This window comes from Strix uralensis, chromosome 2, assembly GCF_047716275.1.
Source record: "Strix uralensis isolate ZFMK-TIS-50842 chromosome 2, bStrUra1, whole genome shotgun sequence".
Classification (NCBI taxonomy): domain Eukaryota; kingdom Metazoa; phylum Chordata; class Aves; order Strigiformes; family Strigidae; genus Strix; species Strix uralensis.
Genome location: NC_133973.1, coordinates 79,164,967 through 79,192,359, shown reverse-complemented (window position 1 = coordinate 79,192,359; position 27,393 = coordinate 79,164,967). Strand labels below are relative to the sequence as shown.

The 27,393-nt window shown below is 39.8% G+C and overlaps 1 protein-coding gene across 7 annotated transcripts in view; it reads left to right on the top strand.

Moving 5' to 3' along the window:
- The window catches only part of MBNL2 (muscleblind like splicing regulator 2), a 112,593-nt gene that overhangs the window by 68,253 nt on the left and 16,947 nt on the right, over positions 1-27,393 (top strand). For 2 of the 7 annotated variants that reach the window (XM_074859400.1, XM_074859399.1), the window contains exons 3-9: positions 9,149-9,313; positions 12,366-12,566; positions 13,724-13,987; positions 20,495-20,548; positions 21,196-21,349; positions 24,676-24,711; positions 26,124-26,218. In XM_074859400.1, the coding sequence (XP_074715501.1) occupies positions 9,149-9,313; positions 12,366-12,566; positions 13,724-13,987; positions 20,495-20,548; positions 21,196-21,349; positions 24,676-24,711; positions 26,124-26,218 (969 nt within the window). The remainder of the gene's footprint in view (positions 1-9,148; positions 9,314-12,365; positions 12,567-13,723; positions 13,988-20,494; positions 20,549-21,195; positions 21,350-24,675; positions 24,712-26,123; positions 26,219-27,393) is intronic. The other 5 variants (XM_074859403.1, XM_074859402.1, XM_074859405.1 and 2 more) reach the window with 5 other exon arrangements.

Genomic DNA, 27,393 nt, shown 5'->3' with positions numbered 1-27,393 from the left:
TGCACATCTTCTTGCTTGGTCTTCTGCTACACCACTGTTGCCTTTTCTTTTGCCAGCTGACCTGCAGTTAAACAACTTGCCTTCCTTTACTGGCATTACTTCTGGAATGACTATTTTTGTCTGCTTTTGAGATATTGAGAAAATTTGAAGAAAATTGCCTCTTTCCAAGCTCTTAACTTCTTTTACAGTTCAGTCAAGTTAAACTTAATGGTGGAGTATGTTGTTTACCAGCAAAAAATCTGTGTCACCTTGAGTTACTGTGTGATCTCACCTGCAATTTACACAGCTCTCTTCTGTCTTCCACGAAAACACTTGATCCTTGTGATGAGTGGGTGCATTAAAGCTGCCCAACCATCAGTTAACTGTGTGTAATGCTGTATCATGAGACTCCATAAAGGTTTTAGGCATTTTTTCTATAATGCAGGAATCTGCGAATATGTTGACTTCTCCAAACAGGCAGAGTTGGAGGGTTTAAATCACCGCTCTACTACTGCAACCCGTCTTGAGTCACATGGCTGGCTGCATCTAGTCCTACCCTGGGAGTAGCTGGTTTTTTTGTTAGAGCCCTGCACAAGGCGACTTCGCATCCTGTGAAGAGTCTCACCACCCAGGTAATAGAAATCAGATATTTAAGGAATTTTAACTAAACGAGGTCATGCTTCCCTCTGCTTTCTTTATGTTCATTCCATAGGGCTCTTCCCCTATACTATGCATTGGATGCCTCTCGTTCCATGAAAGTTGCCTGTGCGTGTTAGAGTGAAGATTTATTTCAAGGGTTGTCCACAATTGCTTGTGATGTACTGATTGATGCTGGTAGCCAAACATGAAGCTAAGATAAAAATAAGTGGTTTAGATTTTGAGTGCCAGTGAGGGGGAAAAAATGGGAAAAGGGGAAGAAATAATCTTTATTTCCCTATTATTCTCAAATTATTTTCAAGGCGGTAAACACAGAAATAAAATAAGTTTATATTAGTTTAAACTGTTGTTTCTTTGTCTGAATTTTCTTTGTCTTATTAGAGTAATCTTGAGGATGTTTGTCAAACGACTTACAATTTCATAAGTGTCTTTTTTTTGGTGTCTGCAATAACTGCTTGAGTTCTTTCTCTTCTGTGCAATTTAATATTGAGTACACTTCCCTTGATATTGGAAAGCAAATTATTAAACCATTCTCTATAGCCACCCTTCTCAACATTTGTTTGAAAGAGCATCTTGAGAGACTCTGAGCTCTTTGTGCATTGCAAATGTGCTCTTCAGTAGAACATTTTGTCTTTTTCCATTTAAATAAATATCTCCTATTAAGTCTTTAGAGTTAAGACTCTTACATCATCTAGACATTCCATCTTTTTGTAAGACTTCCATTTTTCTTCAATATTTTTCTATTTTTTCTGTCGGTTACAGGCAGTTCTTGTTCTCTAACTTTATGAATAAAATGATCATTTTCATTTTACCAGCTTGTCGTTTCTTACAAATAATTGAAATCATTAGAAGAGCAGCTAATGGGTTTTCTTAGCTTGTTGGAAACTGTATCAAGCTGAAGTCACCTGAGAATTTTTTCCCTTCTTTTCCTTTTCTACTTAAAGTAAGAAAGTGAATTTGCCTTCTACTTTTTCTTGAAACGGAAGTGTGTAGGTGCATATAAATATGTATGCACACTCACTAACTTTGGTGGGTGGACTTGCAAGGTAGCTTTAGAAATACAGAATTAATATCTCAGTGAAGTTTCTAAGTTGTTTTTGTTAGTGGTTTTTGTTTGGTATTGTGTTGTTTGGGCGTTTTTTTCCAAGAAAACAGATGCAACAGCTGAAATATTTCAAGTGTAATATAAGAGATGCTTGTGGTTTTCTGAAAGACATTTTTTCCTTTAGGTCTTTGTGCTGGTAAGGTGTGTGGCAACAAGTGAAGTGTGAGGTGTTTGAACTCTCCATCAGAAGCTTAATATTTCTGTTACTAGTCAGTTTTGTCCTTCTGAAATTATTTTTCTTTTCCTCAAATAGTTCAAGTATGTCTCATTTTCAAGATAAGGGGATCTTACTCTGATCCTCATTTCTTTCCATAAAATTAGATACAATTCTACTTGGGCTAAAGGAATCATGTTTTCATCATAGGCATGCGTATTTGCAGGCCAACATACCCTCAATGTGAAATTATGCAAAATTCAGAAAATGTTTGAAGATTTTTTTGTATGCCTTAAAGAAGAAATAAAATGCTGAGTTACATTTTTTAAAATCTATGAGTAGCCATTCTTAAGGCTTAACTAAATCCCCTAAGTCCTTGCACATATGCTTAACTCTATGGACATGTGTAGCCCTACAGGTTGTTTGAGATGGTACGTATTCACAGCAAGTGCAAAGGGAATACTTTAATGGAGGCGTGGCATCTGGTTTTTCACTTTCTGAGAGAAGTTAGGAAGCAGATAGACCTGCATAGGAAAATTGAATTCCCGTGTTTTGATGTGAGATGGAAAATACTTTTTAACTCAGTCCAAACTGAAGTGTAGTGGTTTTCCTTGAGCGTTGAAAGTACTGTTGGTGACGGAGCTCTCATGTACTAAAATATATAGGGGAATGCATAAATGCAAGTCCTGTAGAACAAGAGGAATCATCCCTCTCTGGATATGAATACACAGTCAATGTTTTCTTCAGATGATTTTTTTTTTCCTTTTTGGTATTTCTGCATTTGAAAAATAACATTTTAACTGTATGTTTTGGGGTGGTACATTTAGTGTGGATGTCTATGGACAGGAGCAGAAGCTTAAATATCTCAAAATACCCTGCCCTTCTATTGACTGGGTCTGTTTTTAGGCCCAGAGAGCCTAGGATTATTGGAATTGAGAAAAGTTCCTGGTTTATGCAATGGTGAAATTGTTAAATTGATTGGGTGAGGCCACACATGTTCCCAAGCAGAATTTGCTGAGGGGCTGCTGAGGAGGAATCCCAAAGGAGAAGAAACAGTTTCTGCTCTTGTCAGAAACTTCCAGAGGAGTATTTACAGCTTAGGTACCTCTGCAGCTGCTGACACTGCTGTCTCTGTGGCTATTCTTGCTGTGTGCTGCCACTGCCCCAGACAGTGGCCTGTGCTAGCTTTTGCTCTGCCAAGGTTTGAACAGTATGTAATATCTTCAGGTATCTAATATCAATATCAAGCAGGTGATGTTTAGCTAACCAGCATGCTCGCAATTACAAGTGTGTTAATTTATCAAAGTGTGATCTGATCTTCAGCAGCACGTGCAAATTTGCTGAACCTGCATGATACAGAAAATTGCAAAAATCAGGTGATTATTTTTTTTTAAATAAATATTTGTTTTGGTGTGTCTTTTCTACCTCCAGCAAATATTTGGATCTCAGAGTTTCTAGCTGGAAAGCAGAAAATCTTTTTGTCCTTGTAGAGCCAATTGCTCAGATGCCTTGTAAAACCATTTATGTCTTGGAAGTCATATATTTTATTTTTTTTCCGTAAGACTGCATATTTAATCCTGAGAGATCATACAATTTCATCTACATTTGTTAGTTTTAGCTTGTTTTCTTAAGGAAACAAGTTTTGCATAATTGCACTATCCGTATTTTTGCCAGCATCATCGTGGCACCCTAATAACTTTTGAACACCCTGGCCAATTTCAAGCAAAGTTGCTAGAAGCAGATATCTTAAAGACATACTGCAAAGTTCTTACTGGTTATGCAAAAATCAGTGCCTGGGTTGAAGAGGAAGATCCAAATTACTGCCCCGTTAAGGAAAAGGCTAGAGCATGCACTGAGCCACTCCTGAGCGTGGTCTGCCAGCCGCGTGCACATTTTGGCTGGCCCTTCAGGACGTGCACAGCTTGAGCAAGTTATATTTATCGTGTGAGTTGTTTCCTGGTCTATAGTTAGGAGAGGTGGGGAGAAGGAAGGAGGGAGGTGGGGTACAGGAGGAAGCTGCGAGTTTAGAGAGAACAGAGGTGGGTAGGAGGAGCTGGAAGCACCCTGGGGAGCAAGGTTAGGAACAAGGGACAGATGCCTGCAAGGAAGTAGGCCTCCCTGTTTCTGCTCCTCATTGGATAACCTGTCTTTTAAAGGTGATGGGGTGTCCCATGTCAGATGTTAGGCTATGCTGTGAGGTGGGGGAGGCATGCTCTGTTATTTCCCGTTAATAGTATCAATAAATTGCCTCAATTAACTTTGGATTTATATGCCCAGCTTCAAGCTGGACTTTCCCCATTTCAACTATTTAAGGAAAATGTAAATAATTTTCTTGCTTTGATGATGGATAACACTGCTGCTTTGATAGGATGGCAGGTAACCATGGCTGCTGCCTTCCCAAAGTATGAGGTAAAGCATAGAGGGAGTCTTAATTTAGCTGGTATGGTTTAAAAAAATAACACGTATCCCTCAGGGCTCAAACCTGAGACAGCCACACTAACAGAAGACAACACGACGATGTTGCGTGGTGGTGCTCCTCCTGTAAGAGCAGCCTTCAAGGACAAGGAGGTTGTCCAAAGGTGCAGCCCAGGTCCTCACAGCTGTACATGGTGGGAGGACATGAGGCAGCCAGTGTAAGTGGAAACTGGATGGGTTCAGACTGAATATAAGCAAAATCGTCTTCATCATGACGACAGCCAAGCAGTAGATCTGATTGCTCAGAGAGGTTGTGCAGGCTCCACCCGTGGGGGTTTCCAAGACCTGGCTGGAGCAACATGGGCTGATCCCAGGGCTGACCCTGCTCTGAGCAGGTTGGACTGCGGACCTCTTGAGGCCCCTTCCAATCTGAATTAGCCTCTCCTTCTGCCAAAAAAAGCCCACCACACTGTGCTGCAGAAGAGAGTCTTACAGCAGTTCTAGATTGACTGTATAGATTGGGGCTGTTATATTCACTAGTGGGACTTTTATAGTAAGCATGCTAAGAATATGTATTGACCCCCATCTTAAAAGCAGAACTCAGTATCTGAGCAAAACGCTTGTAGATGAGTTAGTCAATTCAGTACCTGAGCAAAATGCTCGTGGATGCATTGGTTGATTCTCGCCTTAAGAGGTGAAAGAAACATTGTTTTGCCTTTTTTTAAAAAAAAAATTAATTCAAACATCTTTTTTCTATGAAAGAGAAACATAATTTTAGTAAGCAAAAACTAACTCATTATTATGCATAAGCAATTCCCAGTCTAAGCCTGGATGAATTATTATTATTGTTGTTACTATTAGAGCAGTAGTAAAATACTGAGGAAAGCTGTGGATTTATAAAATATTGAAGACAGAAATGTGACCGGCCATACAACTTGTAGACAGGAAATGGGTTCTTAGTATTTTAATATGCAAAGTTACAGGGTGTTACTTTGCATTCGCCTCATTTTGCTTATTTTAAAATCATAATTCTTAGCACATACCTAGCTTTTTAATATACTCCAGCCTGTGGGCTGTCTTGTGCCACTGATTTTAGGCTGACTACCTATAGTTCTTAATAGGGAAATCTATTGATTTTAAAAAAACATCAGTGGTGTGGCATGGCTTAAGGGATGTGGTTTTGATATTAAGCCAGCCAGGTAGCAGCTCCCAAGACCTTTGTCCCTGCAGAAGTGGAGCCTCTTGTTGCTGTGCCTGGGTGATTGATGCTCACTGGAGTCCTTTGAGTTCCCAGCTCCTTGGTGCATGCTTTCCTTCTCCTACTTCTTTACTGGAATGAAGCCTGTGGCACACCCCCGATGCGAGCCACAGCATGTTCCCAGTCTGGATAATTAGCGGTAGAAAAGTAGGTTTTCTGCTAAAATTTTCCATTACCTGCCTGAAATGTGGCTCTATGCATTAGGGTAGGCTAGCTGTAGAGGGCAAAGGCAGAGAAATGAAAGGTTAGAGGTAGGTACCATCCTTGCAAGATGAGGGGAGTAACAGAGTGCTGGGAATTTAATCTGATGTCTGTTCATTGTTACTATCCATTGCAGATAAGGAGACAGCTCATTGAAAGTGACTTTTTTGGGTGAATTTGCATGTGAAATACACAACAGCTTATGATGTGCTTGTTGATAACCTTCGCTTCACGGGTGACAGGAGCTTCTAGGGACCAAGTTTCAAACCAATCTGTTGGCGCCCTCAGTTTCAGGACTCTTGACTCATATGTGGGAGCAGGTTAAAAGTTGTATGAAGCAATTATTTTCCCTGCTGCCTGCCTCATTCTGCTGACAGAGTTTGTGCTGCCGTGCTCCGGAGGGGACTGGGGAGCAGCTCCTGAACTGCTGTGGTTTTAAGAGCTGTGGTGAACCAAGCCTCACTCCAGAGGCTTGATACTGATGCATCCTACAAGTCAAAGCACTCAGTTTTGTCTCAGTATTTGTAATGAGGTGGCCTGCTAGCATAGTAGTTTTTTGCAAGAATCCAAAGTGGACTCTTACTATAGATGTTAACCCAGCCAACATGTTGAATACCCCTGTACGTTGTGTATAGTTGCCTGTTCTGCTGTGTGGTGGATATATGCTGTCATCTCAGTTGGACTTCATATTTGATTTTTTTAATAAACAGAAACATCCAGGGTCTCATTAGACTGAGATGACATTACAAGTTTGAATTTTTGTTCTTGCAATGATCGGTAGTTGAGAATCAGCACGGTTCCTCTCTGAAACTAATCTCATCAGGAGTTCAGTGGGACACGGAACATTTGTTAAAAAAGGAATGAAAAGTTGCTTATAGGCGTTCTCCCACAACCATTGTAGGTCCAAAAAATGTAAGCTGGTCACAGAATTTATTTAATTTTGGTAGCTAGGGCTGGATTAATCTGCTCACTATTTTCAGTGCTCATTCCACTGCGGTTTATTTTGGGTCATTTAATTTCAACAAGGCTTGATCTGTTTACAGCACTTTCTGTAGTAGTGTGACGGGGCCACACAGCTCTTTTATAGTACATTCATTGCTAACCAGGAGCTCAAAAAACTAGTAAATGAGGCACAGACATGAATAAGTTTAGAGAGGACAGTACATTTTTGTATAGTTGGATTATTTTAGAAAGTTTTCTGAAATAACCAGTCTTTTGTGCACTGTGGGTTGCTTTGCAGAGCTTGAAGTGATGGTATATAGTAGCCATGTGCTTTCAGAGGTAAGACTGGAGGGCTGACTGAAGGCACTTTCCAGGCTTAAGGTACTTCAAAAGCCACTGTGATTGAGAGTTGCTCTCAATCCTTATTTGAGCAGCACTTCTGTTTCCATAGGCAGGTATTTCCATCAGGTAGAGTGGTTTGATTTGATTTTGCTGTTTTAATTTTCAGATTTGCTGTATGAACCATTCATTTACAGAATAGATTAAGGTTAAAGAGATCTCAGTTTAAAATGTCTTAATCAGTTGGCCTCATCAGCCAGCATAAAAGCATTTGCTCATTGCCTGCACTGAGCATGCTCCAATTTAACATTATGAAGGCAATGGCCTTGTTCTCCTCGAATGGAAGAGCCAGCCTTCTTCTGTGTCCATCAAATCATGACTATTTCTGGTTCTGCTCATGCCAGCTGACAGAGTAATGTTCCAGAAAACATTAGTGACTTGCACAACAGAAGTCAGAAGGAAGGCATGATGTCCTGAAAATGGCTGCATCTATACTAGCAGGTTAAAACAGCACCAAGAAGTGTTCCTGAGTGCCAAGACCAGGTTTTTTTCTTCAATTTTTAGCTTGCTTGAACTCTTCTGGCCTCTGCCATTTAGCATGCTCCCAAGTAGTGGCCAGGTGCAGTTCAGGAAAGGGCTGTTCTCAATAGTTTCATAGTGTGGCAATAGCTGTTTGCATTCCTGTCAGTCTCCGTGCAGGAGAACCTTCCTGAACATGTTTAACTCACTCCTGTGTAGGTGCTTATTACATCCTTACAGCAGATTAGAGGCAGAATCAGCAGTGTTTAAGTGTCTGAGTAAAAAATACAACATTAACACTGTTGTTCTGGGACATTTGAAGTGTATTAAAGGTTTTGTAGCAGTGTGCATGTGTGTGTATGCATACACAGAGTGTACATGTGTATGGTGTGATGTTCTTGCATAGGGATCTTAATGTTTTCTTGGCTATAGGAGGATATTCCTGCTTGGATACAAATTGTAAAGCCTTTATACAAGGGAATGGAAAGTTTAAAAAGCGCTTTTAAAAAATACCTCAATTTGGAAACTTACCTTCTACAAGTTGAGTGTGTCAAATGCAGTTTGTCTAATGCTCTAGGTCCTCTGGTCACAGCTCTTAAAATTTTGTGACTGTTTGTGAGCCGTGTCATCGAGGAGCTTCTGATCTCAGCAAGTCCCCTCCTGTAAGCTGCACAACCTGCTGATGCACCCTACGATTTCCCTTTCTGGGGGAAAATGTATCAGCACATCTTATGCTGCACTACCTACCTTTTGGTCAGGATGTACTGCTTGTAGATGTGAGTTCCATGTCCATCCTCTCCAGCACAAGCCACCTCAGAGGTGACTGCCCACCCATATTTTTATTGTCTCTATTGTCTCATAACTGTCTAAAAATTCCTGCTTTCAGGCTGACCAGGAGCTCTCCTTTTGCTGTGTACCTTCAGATTTAGCTCCATGCACTGCTTCTAAATTTAGGCTGTGAAAGTACCAGCTTGACTTCTGTTCTTTTATACTTGAATGGAAATAGTTCGAAGTAGTGCTGATGTAATAAAAACAGGAGGCCAGAAGGCAGTGAACTGGAATAAGGGTGAACATATGAGAGAACACAAGTAGAGAGCAGCCACTTTAGATCCTTACTGCTGTGGACACACAATTATTTTTTAATATAATGTACTTAAAAGCTGTGTTTCTCTTTAAAGAAGGTTTAAATTTGTTGTTCATAATGTAATGTAATTTATAAAAGATATTTATGTTATGGTAACACCAGATACTCTAGCCAAGATACCATGAGAGGCAGTTCAGGCAGTCTGGATAATACTCAATATTAAGTGTATAGCAGTAATCTATACTTAACAATGAAAATGCTGTTTCAAAGTCCTTCTCTTTTTTTCCTTCATGGCTAATAGCCTTAATGATCAATCAGAGGTAGTGGGCTGAGGCAGAGCTCAAGGCCATCAGCTCCTCCCAGTCTGCTACATAGTTCCCAGGAAACACCCTGTATTTCATTAGTTATTGCTTAGTTTATAGTGTAATATTTTGCTTGAAGGCATTAAACTATCATCAAAAGCAGCAGACCAATTAGTGTGACTTCTTTTTCCAGGGTCGTTGTACAAGGGAGAACTGCAAGTACCTTCATCCACCAACACATTTAAAAACTCAACTGGAAATCAATGGCAGAAACAACTTAATCCAACAAAAAACTGCAGCAGCAATGCTTGCCCAGCAAATGCAGTTCATGTTTCCAGGGACACCACTACAGCCAGTGGTAAGTATATTTCTCTGATGGTGTTAATGGTAAGTAAAGTTGAAGTAGAAGACTATACTGACCTGCAAAAGTACTCTAAACTAGTAACAATAAAAATAGTCCTCATCTGTTGACTTAAGGAATTGCTGAGATGCTAGAGATATGTTCATTTATATTTACATTTGAAGATATAATGGAGTGTTGCTGTAGATTTGATCTAGTTTTTTATCCCAGAATAATTTGCATGTTTTTCCTGGTTGGTTTTGTTTTTTTTTTTTCCTTCATTCTGTTCATGTCAGGTTCAATCTAGATTTGCAAGGTTTTTATCCATACTACTTCTGGAGGTGAAAATCTGTATAATAATAATTTGCTAGTAAGCTATTTGAGTAGGAATGCAGAGTTTCTCAGGAGTCTATGGGTTTGAATGGCTTTAAATAGTATTTAATCCCGGTACCAGGAACAAAAGTTACTGTCATTCTGGGTAGCATTTTCTTACTCTCTTGAAATCTGAAGTGTCCCAGAATAAGACATTGCTGATGCATGCACTTTAGAAATTCCATGTTTTATTTTAAGGTAATGCATACGGTGCCTGGAACACTTCAAATCCAGAAGGTGACATAAAACTATAGCCTTGCATGCATGAGCAACACCTTTGGATATACATTAAAATGATCAGTTGCTCTGGGCTGCCTTTGCACTTGAGCTCCTCATTGTACCAGACTTCCAAAGCATGGTTAGGCAAGTAGTCTGAATTAAACTTTTCACACATGACTGCTAATGATGTTTTCTCAATCTGAATGCCTAGTGTAAGGCATCCCACTGGAGTGGGATTTCTTTCGCTAACTTGAGGCATCTGGAGTGTTGGCATCAACTTCTGCATTGGGCTTCCAAGGTCCATTTATAGTTTATCAAAAGACATAGGCACTTCTAATTACTATTTGCTTGGCTTGTTTCAAACGTTTGCATTTGGGTTAGATTATTTGTTTTTTTAAGTGCCTTTGTCTTTCCACGGCTACCACAGGAGCCAAGTGTAAGCATCTCAGAGGAAGACATCTGTATTTGGTCACAGGAAGCTCACTCCAGATCCCCTTTTCAAATGAGTTTTTACACATGAAATATCTGCTGTAGGGTGGGAGGCATGAACAAAATTTGGGTGTCAGGAGTCCCTGAATTTCATGTTCATTGCAATGTATCTTGGTATACTGGCACATAATATGTTTTGATATTTCCTGGTTTTTTTACTGTGTGAGTTTTCACCAGAAAAAGTTTTGATGAAGTAATAGATTCCATCTCTTAGTATTATGAGAAAAATTGAAGTGTCAAAATTACACTTTTTTTCTACTCACCCATTTCATCATTAGAACTTCAGAGTTTCATTGACGTAATGCCTGCTGTACTGATTGCTGTGATAAAAGTACTGGGTTTTATTTCTTCATCTTGCATAAATTGACAGACTAAGATGACTCAGTCTTGACCAAATGGATAAAAACTGAAAGAAAATTCCATAGAAGTCATTTGACATGTGGATTTATTCTTAAAATTATATCTGATACAAAGCTGTTATTTATATTTCACATAACACATATTGTCCTCAACATAGTTGAACCGTTGTTTCATATAAATGTTTGTTATTATGCTCCAAAGAATTTCACTCGCTCTTGACATATAAACTGGGCTGTTTGATATCAAGCAGTTTTCATCTCTGATAAAAACAGAGCATTATTTACTTTTAACTCTCTAGGGCAGGTAGATGCCATTTCTTTACAGTTGGATATCCTGGCTAATCTGCTGCTCAGAGCACCTTCTTGGTACTAACTCACGTTCATTTATAATTTAGTAATTGATTCCAAAGACAAAAAAACACAAAACCAAACCAAACCAGAAATAAGCCTTCTAGCTCCTATGCTTTCTCTTTGCATATTTTCTATATACTGTGCATGGCTGGCATTCCTTCACCAACAAAGGCCATGCAGGCTGCCTTGATGAGAAAGACACTCCCCCTTCATTAAGCATTTTTAAGTCTTTCCTTAGTGTTCTGTTGTTGTATGGTTCATTTCTAGCTGCCGGCTTCTTTGGGAACTTAATTTCTGAGAAAGCTAATCTGAGATGTGTCCTGTTTTTCTGCATAGTTTTTTCTCCTTTATAATCATAGCTTCAGTCTCTGGGGTAAACATCAGCTCTGCAGAACTAAAGCACTTTCCAGGTCTGACCGTGGTCTGACCATGGTGATGTTCTGCCTCCACCCTCCACGGAGCTGGCAGTAACAAACCCACCATTCTGCCTTGGTAGGGTGGTGTTTTAGCATCACACAAGTGCTCTTTCTTGTGCTTGTGACTTCACTGACTTGCTGTAGGAAGGCATGAAACAGATTTTTAGACCCATATCATTCCTTCCAATCAAATCTTTTCGTAAGATGAACTCTAGCTAAGCCTGAATAATCCCTTTCTAAATATTGTGTCCAGCTGAGATTATAATATTTATTCTGCTTGCCACTGGTGACAGCTGAGCACACAAACATTTGCAAAGGTGAGGTTTTTTCGATGTGTGAGCCATAGTAATGTATAATTGCAGGAGGTGGCAAAATACAGCATGCAAACAGATGGAAGTTACATGCCAAAGAGTTCATTATATATACGCCTATTAGAAATATGGCTTAAATATAGTTAATAATGCTTCACCTATGAAATCTGGTACTTTGAAAAATAGCCTGTTTTCCCAAGGAAAACAAGTATTGAGAAAAAGCAATAAAGTCTATGTTATTTCTACGTTTAGATGTGTAAATAAGCCTGCAATGTAAGCTGGACCTCTGTAGAGATTCAGGTTCAAAGTACAACTTCCTTTGCATCAGCAACCTCTTTTCTAGTAATAGAGCTACAAAGGCGGTTTTTCATATGCTGCTGGAATGTGTTACCTGATTAGAAGAAGAGAGTATGCCGTGTGTTTTGCCAGCTGTTTGAAATTTTTTCATTAAAGAAAATGAATCAGTGCCAGAAAGAACACACAAAAGACAACTAGTAAGCTCTTGATTAAGGGGTTGTTTTTTTTCATCTTGGTCTGTGTTTTCCTTTTGCAGCCCACATTTCCAGTGGGTCCCACAATAGGAACGAACACGGCTATTAGCTTTGCTCCTTACCTAACGCCAGTAACACCGGGAGTTGGCTTAGTCCCGACTGAGATCCTACCCACGCCGCCTGTCATTGTTCCTGGAAGTCCACCGGTTTCAGTCCCCGGTTCAACTGCTACCCAGAAACTTCTCAGGACTGATAAACTGGAGGTACTGTAGACACCGCTGTAACTAGAAATGCAATCCTCTGTTAGGCTGTGTGAAAGATCCTAGAGGGAAAAACTTTATTGTTTTAGAAACGATGCTTAAATTTAGTTGTTACAAATAAAGACCTTGTAATCAGACAGGATTTCTACACTTGCAGCCAGTGGTAATTAAACACCTTTTTTTTTTAAGGTAGTGTGTTTGCTCAAGTTTAATACACAGACATCAACATGAATTTTAATCTTTCGTAAAGTTAATCTCTTCCAAAATACCTCAAGTATACATGACTGTAAAGGTATGCCTCGCTGAAATATCTAACAAGCATATTTTTATTGCAGTATTAATTCTATCCAGGTTTCTATGCCTTGATATTAGGGGATTTTATAGCCTTATAGGTGGATATTAGGGGAGTGGTATAGCCCTTCAGCCTTGAGCTACAAATGGAGATCTCGAATGTTACCAACCCTGCATCAGGCTGAAGGGGCAAGCCCCCAGCTATGTGCAGAGCCTCCCTGGTGTTGGTGGATCCCCACATGACTGGGCTCAGTGGAATCTGTGACCAAGTACACAAGAAGGCCAAACGGCTCTTGCAGAAATTAATATCCTTTCCCAAAAGCCTAAGCACTAGTGTCTAGAGCATGTTTCTTCTTGGGAAAATCAACGTCTTCATTATTTTTAAGGAGCCTCTCCATTTTGTTTGTAGACTCCCTAAAAAATAGAGGGCATCTGACGCATATTTTCCCCAGGTCTCAGCAAGAGGAACTTCTTCCCTACCAGACCTGCAAGAATATAAAGTGTAGTCAGAAAGGGACTGAATATGTTGTGATTCCCAGCTAGTTTTGCAAGGGCAGTTACTTCAGTAAGTATCCTTCCCAGGTGTTTTCTAGACAGAAAAAAGGAAAGGCATTTGGGAATGCTTCTGTTGCATGTCAAGTTCATTTAGCCACCATACCGCAGAGCTACCTGAGGAGCCAAACATGTGAGGGTGAAATAGATGCATTTCCCTCTCCCAGAAGATGAAGGGTTTATTAAATTGAATTTGCTGAAAAACTTGAACTAACCGGGGAAGGGGGCAGGTCTGTCTTTTGGGGTTGCGGGGCTCTCCCTGCCCTTTTGCATTGCGCCGAGCTCTTCCCCTGCAACGCGTGTTGTTTTGCACGTAGGTGTGCAGGGAGTTCCAGCGGGGAAACTGTGCGCGTGGAGAGACTGATTGCCGCTTTGCGCACCCGGCAGACAGCACAATGATTGACACAAACGACAACACCGTAACCGTGTGTATGGATTACATAAAAGGTCGTTGCATGAGGGAGAAATGCAAGTATTTTCACCCTCCTGCACATTTGCAGGCCAAAATCAAAGCGGCGCAACACCAAGCCAACCAGGCTGCGGTGGCAGCCCAGGCAGCTGCGGCAGCTGCGACTGTGATGGTAAGTGCTGGCATATATGGCTGCCTTTTTTTGACAGAAGCTCTTTGATGCCTATTTTGCTTCAATTTAATGCTGTTTGCTTATACTTTCTTTTCTCTTTTGCCTCTTTTTTTCTTTTTTTTTTTTTGATAGAAGATAAGAATTTATAAAATTATTACTATTGCTTGATGGGAGGAAGCACTTTTTTTCTTTTATGCCCTTATTTTAATGCTGTATTTCTATCCAAGACAGTGAAGCAAATGACACTCTATACCACTTCTGTTCTCTGCCTTGATTATATGTTAAATTTGCCCCTAGTATTTCCAAACAGAAACAAAACTGATAAACTTCAATGTCCCCTGGAAAATAGGGGCACAGATGCTGTTTTAGCTCTTTGATGACAGATATACATGTGGAAATTTGGAAGAAAAGGAAGAAAAGCAAAGAGAGAGCTTTTGCCTCAGAGATCGGTAGTAGAAAAGAAACCTGTGTTAAGATTCAACTGACCCCACCTTAGATGTCAGACAGTTAGATATCTGAGCCTAGCCTAGCCACCTTGGTCTCACTTTATAGGTACTGGAAAAACCCAGCACATTCATCTGATCTATCATTAGTACCTGTCTGTGGATGAGAAAGAACTGTGTTCTATAGATAAACGTCTATCCCCACTGACTAAAAAGTGTTGACTATATCTTTTTGAACTTTGGTTAGATGAATCTCACACCTAGAGACTTTTCTTGCCTCTCCCACTGTCACAGGCAAGTTAGTTGAATCACAGGGTTTAAAGCAGAAAACTAAAATGGGAATCATTAAGAAGCAGCATAGTAACTGTAGTCAGAAGAAAGGAGATTTGAGGACTTTCTATTATTGGGTATTTTAAGCTCTTACTTAAAACTGTTCAGACAAGTCAGCCCATCCATTTAACCAGTATTGGATCTCTCTTACGGCTGCTACCAGGAAGGTTGTCAAATGTAAATAGAGTGGTATTGATAAAAGTTAAATAAATCGAGCAGGCAGGATCTGACTTGGGAGACAAAGTTGCTGGCAGCAAATCAAAGAATCATTGTCCTCATTGCTGGCAGTGGACGAATAATTAAGCAGATGTGGTTTGTGGACTTGTGGGCAGTGCATACAATAGTTACAGACAATACAGTTATTCTCTGGGTAAAAAGCCTGCCAGAAACACAATACAGTACAGTATATAACTACCCCAAGCTATTGTACTTAGCAAATTAGCAAAGACCAGACTTTTTGAGGGACAAAGGGTAAGTTATGCAAGAAAGCAAACCTCTAAACCGAAGAACATTCCTTAAGTTTTAATGTTCTTATAGTATCCCCAGTCTCTGTTTCAAATTGGATGATTTTTAGTTAAACTTTCCTGTGCTTGTAGAAATTGAATACCATCTGGAAATTAAAGCAAAGGAGATTGTGGAGTTTTTTTTCTAATTAGCTTCTATTGTGCAATATTTATTGTCCATTTCGAGAATGTAATATTTCTAGGCAGTATACTAAAGAAGAAAGGAGAGAGATGAGGGGATTAATTTTTTTGCACTTCAGTAATGATTGGATATATATCCTGTGATTTTAAATAAGCTGTAATTGGAGTTGCATTAGCCTCAAAGCAATATGAGGCATCTTTGGAAACACAGAATTGAAATGTTAGCATTCTAATGCCACAGAGAAGAAGGCAGGGACCTGTAATTCAGGGTAACTTTTTGCAGAAAAAGACGTACAAAATATTTTAATGGCTTGTTTAGACTACCAAACAGGAAAGATTCTTTACAATCCAACTATTTTTTGTTTAATATAGATTGGAAACAATCAGAGCGAATGAAAAATCACCGGAATGGCAATAACAACAAAAAAGTGATAGAAAAGACATATGCCTGCAAGGCCACCCACGAACAACTGAGAATACTCAGTTGGACCTAGAGAGCAGAAGTAAGGCGGAAATGCTTCCCTGTAGGGTTCACTTGCAGGTTGCTCCCAGGCTGAAATTGTGTCCGAGACATTTTCCTTCCTGGGGGAGCTGGCTGCATTGCTCTGGTCCAGAGGTGCTCGTATAGGTGAGCGTTGTGGATAGGGTTAGAGCACTGTAGGCAAACCTTATAAGATCATTGAAGGTCAATGAATTCTGCAATCTGTGACCTTGTAGAAAATGCCCTGTCTGTATTTCTGTACACTGAAGTTTAGGGCTTTTTACTCAAATATTTTAGGTGACCTCATCATTTGAAGTAAAAAGAAATGGAAAAGACACTGTGAAAGAGGCTATAGACAGTGTATAGCTTAAATGTGAAGTGTATTAGAAGACGGTGTCATCTATCACTGTACTCAGGGAGCTCCAAATATTCATATGGTGCATCAGAGAGCATAAAAAGTCACTGAAGTATGTACAACCTAAATTAAAATGTGAATTCATAGTTGGTGTTGGAAAGGACTTCTGGAGATCACCTAGTTCAATCCCCCTGCTCAAACCAGGTGAGCTAGACCAGATTGTCCAGGACCTGCCTAATCAGCTTTTGAAAGTCTCCAAGCATGGAGACTCCACAACTTCTATTGACAACCTGCTCCATGGTTAAATCATGCTTACAGTAAAAAAAATAAAAAAAATAAAAAAAATCCTTACATTTAAATGGAGTTTCTTGTATGTACATTTGTCCCCATTGCCTCTTGTCCTGTCACTGGGCACTGATGAGAAGAGCCTGGCTCCATCTTTATTCCCCTGTCAAGTATTTATATCCACCTATGAGATTCCCCTGCATCTTCTCTTCTCCAGGCTGAACAGTCCCAGTTCTCTCAGCCTTTTCTCATATAAGTGGTGCTTCAGTCCCTTAATCGTCTTTGGGGATGATTAAGGGACTGTTTACTAGTATGTCCATGTCTTTCTTGTACTGGGGCGCCCAGACCTGGACATAGCACTCCATATGTGGCCTCACCAGTGCTGAGTAGAGGGGAAGGATCACATCCCTCCACCTGCTGGTGATGCTCTTCCTAATGCAGCCCAGAATGCTGTCAGCTGCCTTTGGTGTGAGGGCGCACTGCTGGCTTATGTTGAACTTGGTGTCCAGCAGGACCTTGAGGGCCTTTTCTGCCAAGTCTTGGTGGCCCCCAGCCTGTACTGGTGTCTGGGGTTGTTTCTCCCCAGGTGCAGGACTTGGTATTTCTCTTTGTTGAACTTAAAGAGGTTCCTCTGTGCCCATTTTTCCAGCCTTTCCAGGTCCCTGTGAGTGGCAGCACATCTATTTTGTGTATCGTTCACTCCTCCAAGTTTTATATCACTAGTGACTGGCCACCAGCTGGACTTTGTGTTGCTGATCACAACCCTTTGAGCCTGGGAGTTGAGGCAATTTTCAGTCCATCTCAGTGTTTCCTGTTTAGCCCATATGAAATAAGTTTGTCTATGAGGATGAAATGGGAGACAGTGTTGAAAACCTTTCTGAAGTCAACGGGAACAACATCCATTGCTCTCCCCTCACCCACAAAGCCAGTCTCATCGTAGAAGGCTGTTACATTGGTTAAGCACTGACTGAATTTCCCCTTCATAAATCTATGCTGACTACTCCTCTTCACCTTCTTGGCTTTCATGTGTTTGGAGATGGTTTTCAGGAGGATTTACTTGACTGCTTTCCCAGGCACTGAGGTGAGGTTGACCAACCTGTCATTCCTCAGACCTTCCTTCCTGCCCTTTTTGAAGATAGGAGTGTCATAGACTTTCTTGCAATCTTCGGGAACTTCCCTCAGTCTCAGGAACCTTTCAGAGATAATTAAGAGTGGCCTTGAAGTGACATTGGCCAGCTCCCTCAGCACCTCAGTCGGTGCATCCTGTCAGGTCCTATTGGTTTGTGTACAACCAGTTTGTTTAAATATTCCCTAGCTTGATCCTTCTCCTTCAAGGGTAAATCTTCTCCACTTCAGACTTTCCCACTGGCCTGAAGGCCTGTCTTACCAGTAAAGACTGAGGTGGAGAAAATGTTCAGTACCTCAGCCTTCTCAGTGTCCTGTATCATCAGGTCGCCTGCCTCATTCAGCAGTGGGCCCACATTTTCCCTACTCTTCCTTTTGTTGCTGATATACTTGGAGAAGCCCTTCTTGTTGTCCTTCACATTCCTTGCTAGATTCAACTCCAGGTGGTCTTTGGCTCTTCTAACCCATCCCTGCATGCTCAGGCTGTTTCCCTCTGTCCTGGGCCATCTGTCCCTTCTTCCACCTCTTGTGTGCTTCCCTTCTTGTGTTTGATTTTTGGTGAGGAGCTCCTTGCACATACATGCAGGCCTCTGCTGTGTAGATCTTGCTCACGTTCCAGGAGGCATAGCGTACCAATGTGACATACGGCAGACAAATACTATGCCTCAATATGTTTGATCATTTTTATTATCATCTTTATTTCCTTCTGTAGCCTTTTCCTCTCCAGACTGTAGCTATTGATTTTTTCGCTTGTTAGTTACGTAGGAGATCAAATGCTGAGCAGGAGATAACCTGATGGAACAGGAAGAGCCAAAGGAGGTTTTACTATCAGGACAAAATGAAAGAAAATATGAAGGTGGGAGAGAAAAATGGACAGTCAGTCTGAAAGCCTGAAAAGAGGCAGGGGCTACATGCAAACAAGGTTGATGAGCAGGTCTAGAAACAGTTCAAGTTAAAGCCTTCAGGTTGGGAAAACAGTGAGGCCGAACTTGCTGTGGAAGATGAGGGGAAAGCCAGCAAAAAGCTTCAAAATAGGGAGGTGAGGTTAAGAAGAGCATGGAGAAGAAGTGGAGAAAGGCCATCATAAACAGAGAGATAGTAAGTTAACAAGTGAGATCAGATAAGATCTGTATTTGGATAATGAAGGTCATTAACTGAAGTGCTTTACTCTTAATGATGTTGATTTGAATTTGTGGACTTCATCATCACATAATGCTGAATTCAGATGTAATGCTTCACTTCCATGTAGACTTCCATCCATGGTGGATGCAGAGTGGGTCTGAGGCTGTGCCCCGTGCAGATGGAGTGATGTCCCCTGCGGGGGTACCCATGGGTGGTTACCACACGTGGGCTGCCACAGCACCCTGCTTAGACACAAGAAGGCTCTTCAGATCCTCACTTTGCACCAGGTGTTTCTTGTTATATCTTGAGTCTTGCACCCAAACAGATGAGCAGATCCTGTAGGTCAGGGTATGTAATCCAGAAATGTGCTGAAGGAGAGATGGGGAAGGAAGCCCCGTGCAACGTAGATGCAACAGAACCAGGAAGAAGGAATAGGCAGTGAGGGCTATCCTGCAAAATACAATGTTGGCAACAGCTAATCTTGTGACCATAACCTGTTTGTAGGCATTTTGTGCCTTGTCCTCCTTTTTTTCACTTTTGTTCCCTATTTCCACATGCTGATGTCAAGATAGACATAATCTGCATATCCTGAAAAGAGCTAAATATCAGCCTGTGTTTAAAAAACAAAAGTAAAAATTCTGATTTCTAAGTAAATCTTCCTTTCCTTTCTAAAGGTTTGTAAGAATTATTTACACTATAAAACTTGAAAGTAGTATTTCATATGAGAAGATTATTAACAAAATGCCATCATATCAGCCATAAGTTTGATATTATTATGGAAGTATACATAAATGTATATGTCTATGTACTATGCCTAAATACTTTCTTTTAAAAAAATTAATAATGCAGGACTAGTATCATAACTTATACGTTAATGTTCGCTTATGAATTTAGAGCAGTACTTTTACTCCCTGCTTCTGAAGCTAGTTCTGCAGGTTGTAGCAAATTTTAGAAAATATGTTTTAAATTCTGAAAGACTTTTTTCCCCTCTCAATGTAATGTGGTAAGTTTCAAGGAAAAAAAAAAAATCTACAAAAATGACCCAGCTGTAGGGGAAAAAAAATGGAATTAATGATAAGTTAGTGTAACTAGACATACTGTTTATTCTGCTTTGTATTTGAAGAGGAGAACCTCTTTCATTTTGAACCCCAAATCTATGGAGTGACACACTTCTCTTAATTCAAAGACCCTCACCTTGCAAGCACTGATATTAATAGCATTTGTAATGCATTGCAACTTTCATTAGTGCTTTGTATTTGAAAATGTAGCCTTCCGAATGGATATTTCCGCTTTAAAATGTGACTTCACTAACTTATCAGGAATTCTTATAGGCATATCCTTAAAACTTTCTGCATCTCTGTGAAGTGTTTATACGATGCTTAATAGTGTCTGCAAGCTGCTGTTTTACTCAACTTTCCTGAATTTCAAACATCTATATTTTACTCTCTTATATGCTTTTAACTAAGGTATAGTAGATGCATTTTTGCTTCGGTACTAATTCGAAATGTAATATTCATTTCTTTAGAAGACATTTTTGTTGTTGTGCATGCCTAGTGTTTTGTATGTTGTATATTGCATTCAGAATATTTTTTTCCTTCTCACCTATCCACAAATGCAATGCCGTTCCCATGATGCACCTCTGCTTGCTGTTTACCTGTATGTTAATTCGCTTGAATCCCATTGGCCCACTGCCATCATGTGCTCGCTGCCTGTTATTAAAAGACTCAGTCGACTGCCAAAGCAATGAAGCGACCTCTCGAAGCAACTGTAGACCTGGTACTTTGACCTTTCACCTTTTGCTTTGCATGTAGCTTTTTTTTTTTTTTTTCAGAGAAGCAACTAATGAAATTTGTATCGCTTTACTTTTGAACATCAACTGGAAATGATTTCACATACTCGTTAATTTACCAGAAACTCTATTTATCCATCTCATTCTCATACGTAATAAACGCAGACGATTTAGTTTGGTTCCTAACATGGTTTCATTTTTTTAAATATCCTCTCATGAAAAGTCGAATTGAGATAAAACTGCTTCTGTAATTGAAAACGCTTAACGTAATCCATTAATCTGTATAATAATAGGAAATGATATTTAAATCTAAAAAAGAAAATACTTGGCAATGAAACACAAGTGGTTTTTTCTCCCTATAATATTTGAAAACCTATTTAAAGGCAATGCCATTTTTGTTGCTTTAAAGGCCTTTCTTTTCAGTAGTTGTGCTGCTACAGTTTTAGGTTAATAGTACCATGCTTTTGCTATCAATAACAAAATTTCACTCATTTTACATTGCTGTGCTTTGAGTTAATATGCATGGCAAGGCATCCTTAGCTGCTTTAAAAAATAATAAGTTTTTGTATTTATGTATGTGTTACAGGCAATGTCTTAAAAATGACGCCATTTTAACTAACTTTCTTATTTACAGGCCTTTCCTCCTGGTGTTCTTCACCCTTTACCAAAGAGACAAGCACTTGAAAAAAGCAATGGTGCCAGTGCCGTTTTCAATCCCAGTGTCTTGCACTATCAACAGGCTCTTGCCAATGCTCAGTTGCAGCAACATGCAGCATTTATCCCAACAGGTATGTTGTACCCACGTTGAACCAATTTTGTGTTCCTTAGGTAGCCTCCGTGTCAGGCAGTTGCCCTTAACTGAAGGTTTTATTATGCTCCCTGCCCTACTTGAGGTGAAGTCTGCACAGATATTTACACATTATTTTAATTCCTCCTGCAAAGTACAAGAGTTGAAGCAGAAATTTCAACATGCCGTTAGGCTGCTTTTCACATTCATGGCCTCGTTCATCGTTGTCCAGAGTTTGCCCCTTTTTTCCTACCTTAAATTGTCTGTATTTTGACTTTTATCTGCCAGCACTCTCCTAGGAGACAAGAGGGCAAAGTTCCGCCAACAAAAATGCTGGGAAAAGCCCCATGCTCCAGAGATGCCACACAAAGTGTGCCGTGGCTGGGGCACATCCTCCTGCTGCCTCGGGTGCTGATTTGCAGCCATGGGCACTACCCCAGCCGCACACGAGCAGAGCAAGAAGGGGAGCACCAGCCGTAACCTTCCAGTCGATACCTGTGTGGAAGCACTGGCGAACCACGTTGCTCCCCACGTTGCAGCTGCAGTAAAGGGCTTTGAGGCATCAGATACGTTTTCATGGTTTTCATTTTGGAACGCCACCAGAACTTTTCCTAGCATTTGCAGCTAATAGCTGGGGTTGTAATTCTTCAAAGGGGTGATCTGAAGACGAGTGAACGTAATTTGCATTTCAGTGCTCAGAATTCTGTAAAAATCAGAGCATTCAGAGATGGCTTGAACTGCACCGTGGCTTATGGCAGGGCTCCTCTTTAACACTGCGAGAGAAAGAATGTGCTAGGTGCTCGTGTAAACAGTAACAACATAACCCTCTAAATTATGTCAGTCACCCCCACTCCAAACTTCCCAAAGGTAAATATCCTGCCTAATGAACTCTGTGATTTCATTTGTAATTTAACAAATTACATATTTTAGTATCAGAATGTTACCGAGTGTGAACTTCCAGAATTGTTTAAAACTATGTGTTTGCAAATGCACTTGACATTTCAGTGATGTTATTTTAGTTTATAGAAATAATGTAGGTTAAACAAGGAATGAAATGCAACACATGATGATTTCCCAATCTATCAGCATTCCCATATGTTTTTAAAGATAAAAACAAACACAGATGGCTTTGACTTCATGGAATTTCCTATAAGGCCTGAGTAACAAACCTTGGAGCCTGCCCCTGTATTTATAATAGTAAGTTATAGCATGCTGTATTTTTAGCACATTGGTCCACCAGAATATCTGTGGCAGAAAACATACTGACATTTATGGAAGTGTTTGAAAAAAATAAATAAATTGTGAGACTGCCTATTTGGACTTGAATGGAAGACTGCCCTGTGCTTACAGACATACAGAAATTTCCAGAAATTTATTTTACATTGTAACCCTGAGAATTTGCAGTAGGATATGCATTATTCTTTCTCTTAAGCACTCCATTTCAGGGCTTGTCGCTATTATTTGCAATTGCCAAGGATTTTAAATTAACTATGGAAAATACAGTAGTTTAAACCTTTTTCAGTGAAATAGCATTTGGTTATTTTCCAGACTTTTGGAGTGCTCATGCTTCCTTAAGTAGCTCATTCTTTGTGCGTTTTATTGTCCATCCCTCTTTTCAACTAATGGTTGTAATTATAGTTTTATCTTACAAATTTCTGATGGTAGGAAGGGTGGATCTTGAAACCAAACCTTAAGGGCCAGGTTGTTAGCAAGCCCCAAAACAAGTGCATGAAAAAAGAAGAAATAGAGGGATAACATAGCAGATGGAGCCCAAGCCCAGAGCAGAAAACCTTTCTCAAAGTGCTGAACCTCCTGCTCTTTGTGAACACCAAGAGCACCTAGAAGGGATGTTAGGAAGAGGAGTGGGGTATGGAAGGAGGTTAGGAAAGGGGAACCCCCTCTATATGAGAGGGTGTCATGAACTTTTCGTTAAAGATGCTACGTCTGATATTCCCACCTTTCCTGGGAAGGTTGGAAGGGTGTAAGGACTGTCATGCCACCCAGGCCTAAGGAGCAATGCATGACATAATCTGTTGGATTTTAAACAAATATGTGATATTTTCTGAACTGGTATAAATTTTCAAATGTGTTCCTTGTGTGTGTGTGTGTGTGTGTTAAGTTAAATTTTCAGATAAGTTTTGCTGCTGGAATATATATAAAACTTAATTGTTTTATATAACTTCTCTGCTTTCTTAACCACTTGCTCCCCTAATAAAAAGTGTGGGGCTTGACTTAGCATGGCTTACCTCCAAAGTTCTGCACTTTGTTTGTTTTACATCAGTTTGATTGCTTTGTCACCTTCTCCTTATTGTTTAGTGGATGATCTTAAAAACAACAGATCTTTTCTCTCTTCCCATTGCTGTTTGTTAGTGTTTCTATAGCCTCTAGAGGAGGAACTTTGTGTATTCTCTGGGAACTGTTCTTGGATAAGGTCATTCATAGTTACACTGCTGCTGTGATGGTCTGATACAGGGCTGCAGTAGTAATTAAGCAGGAATACAGGAAGCATATTTGACTTTGTATCAAATATGCAGGTACCTGGGACTAGTCGTCTTACCTGCTCACTTTCACCAGCTTGCTATATGCACTGTACTGAAAATACACAGGGATTTTTTATCATTTGGTCTTCTCAGAAAGGTTAAAGATGGACTAGGCACCAAAACTAAACTGCATGGCAGGCGAGCCATCCTTCCAGAGCATCTTTGAGGTGTGCTGAGAGCCTTCTGCTGGAGCGTTACACACTTCGAGGTGTTTAGCTTGGGGAATTGTCACAGTAGTGTTTTCTTTGGTCGGAAGCACCTCTCCACCTCCAGCATTATGTTAAGAATGAGTATATTAACATCAAATGCAAATGTGGCAAAGCCCTTGCAGAACAATATCAGCTAATTCCATTTTAATTTCTTTCTCTGCTGCACATCAGAAAGTTGGTGAATGTTGATCTGCACACTACTGAGCTGTCTGAATTATGCAATGAGTTCTAAAATCCCCAAATAATGTTCTATTTAACCAAAGATGTTTCTATAAGCAAAAACCTGTTGCTGCAAAAGTACTAGGTGAAAGGATAAAAGTACTAAATAAAAAAGTTTATGAAGTATCTTGTATATACACAGAAACATGCCAAAAGTCACACAGTATACGCAGGAGTTTAGAAAGAACACAATCACCTTTTTTGTGTTAAAGCAAAACTATGAATGACCTTACAGTTTCATTTAACTAACTTACTTCTCTGTGGTTATGCTTGAATCTCACTTTGAATGTTAACTCTAAACGGCTAACCTGTTTCTTCCCTTTATCCACTTTTTTCACCTACCATTGCATGACACGCAGGGTCAGTTTTGTGCATGACACCCGCTACCAGTATTGGTAGGTTCCAAATTTCTTTATTGATCTCTTTTTATACTGTATATTATGTATATTCACTTGTTTCAAAAATCCTAGGCAAGATGTAGGCACTGACTAGAATTAAAGGTTCGCTTGTCCTTCTGGTTGACTTTGAAGAGTGTTTAGATTTGTAGATGAAAGCTGCAGTTTAGATATGATATCACCTGCTATAACAACTACACTGCAAAAGCATAATACCATGAATTCCAGTCTGCTTTTCAGTTTCCGAAGTTTTATTTCTCTTTATATTTTATATTGTCTAGTACTATAAAATCATAAAATACTGGAAAAAGCCAGCAAATTTCATCAGTGTTTTAAAGTTTCATAGTGGTGTGCCTATTTCTCCTTTTTGCTGTGTGTTAGAAAGTTTTATCAGCGTTTCCCAGAAATGCCTGCTTTGATCCACAGAGGTTCTGTTGAAACCCATGATCTGAATCTTGCTCCTCCTTTAAATATATTTGCAGCTTGGAATTAACATTTTGGGCATGCAAAATGGAAGTCCAATGCAACAGCCTCTAAGACAGAAAAGTAATCTTTCTTCTATTATATAGTCCTATCCCAGTGATTTATTTTTTTGTGGGACTACTCAGATAAGCAGTTAAAATATCAAGCCTTTAAAACATCAAGTTAATTCTCCCATGAAGATGCTGATTAATTCTTAAAATGAGCAAAAGAAGCGACTTTCACAAAATCGACCTTGCTTTTTTAGATCAAACAAAGTAGTATTTAAATCAGAAAAATTATTATCATCCTGCTCCTGATTTTTGCCTCAAAGCAGATGGTAATTTAACTCTGATAAAGTCTAACAGTTATGCAGTGCTAGTAGAAAAATGCATGAATTGGATTATAAAGGAAGACAGTGAGTATCTGGCTTACTTCAAAATGAAGATACATGAAAATAAGTTCTTTTTTAATTGTGTTTAAAACTGAAGATAAACATTTATCAATTTCCTTCCCAGTACAAACCACTGTATTTTTTTAAGTAGATTTTTATTTTGGAGTGCTTTGTATTGATCCTGGGGGAGAACAAATTGCCCATGTAAAAATTCTCAGGTAACGGCCTATTTTGGTAGAGACCTCATTTGCACAAATAATCCTCCTCTTAGAAATAACGCCTGCGTTTTCAGTGGTCCTTGCTCTTTTTTCTGGGAATCGCCGATTGTGTTGACAACCTTCTTTTAATTGTACTTGTAATAAGCTATTTTCCCTTTTTTTTTTTTTTTTTATTTCTCCGCCACGCTTTCTCGCTTTGCACTGTGATTGCATGCCATCTGCCGGTTTAACCCATGATGATGGCTTGCTGCTCTTGATATTCACCATGCCAAAAATACCACTTCTCTTACCATAATGCTGCACCCTCCTGTTCATTGCTTCCATGGTTCCCCTCCTGAAAGTACCCATGATGCACAACGCTACGGCCGCCACTGTCTCTGCAGCAACAACTCCTGCAACAAGTGTTCCCTTCGCCGCAACAGCCACAGCAAATCAGGTTTGCTCCTTTTAAAGCTTTCTTTCACAAGATCCCGAACTCTAAATGAGTGCTGAGATTTTTATTTTAATTTTTTTTAATAAAAAAAATTCTCCCAGAGAATTTTTTTTTCTGTGTTTACCCCATCAAATTTTACTTTTATTTTTAAGTCGTTTATAGCAAGTGTTTGTGGGACAGGTTGCACTTATTTAGAGTTAACATTTGTTGCAAATAATGATGTAGCTGTGTTTTGTGTTGCGATGTTTGTACCTAATTATTGTGTAATTAACCCAGCTGGAGTTAGAATCACCCTAGTACTGAAGTACTTACAAAAGTCTGTTATTAACTCCTAAGTTCAAAAGGGAGATCATCACAGGTTTCAAATGTTCAGGTGTGTTAACGTAGCCTTCTCCATGTGGTGTGTGGAAGTGACTAATTTGTAAGCATAGAAGCTGTCTAAAATCACAAGTGGGACAAGGCAGCTGAAAAAAGAAAAGAAACAAAATTGAATGTCTTCTGTAAGTGCTAGAGATCAAAACAGCACTCGAGATATTTATGACTATGCCTGCTTTATGTTTGAAAGCATATCTTTAACCCAGGAATTATATTTCCCTAAGGAAAGACATTGTTACAAAGAACCCCTAGAGTTATTGGCAGAGGCAGGCTAGGAAAGATAATACTTTCTCCTTTTCTTCTGCGGTTTGTTATGTTAATGGCAGTTTTCATATCAGTGGGATTTCCCCCTCCTCCTGTAGGACCTCATTCCCAGGGTAGACTCAGCATGTGTAGCTTTGACTCCTCTGTTGGGGGTGTAGAGATTCCCACCCCGATGCACCCAGACTCTGCCAGGAGACGGGTTTGCACAGCAGTTGGGTTGCTCTGGCTTTTCAGTTGCTTTGGGACCATGCTTGGGCACTTCCACCTGAGAGCTCTTTTCCCTCAGGTTTTGAGAAGTCTAACTTGAGGAGGAAGCAAGCAGATTTGCTCACCAGGAGAAAGCAAAGGGCTTATGTCACCATCACCTTTCCTCGTGTTGCTCCTGGCCAGACCAACAAGCTGTTGCAGACCTAGTAGAAACACTCGCGTGTTGATTCATTCCCCTTCACCTGCCAAGGAATTACAGAGAAATCAGTGAAAATGTTTTGCTTAATAATGTTATACCAGCAGATTTATTTTTTTTTTACTGTTGGGTCCAA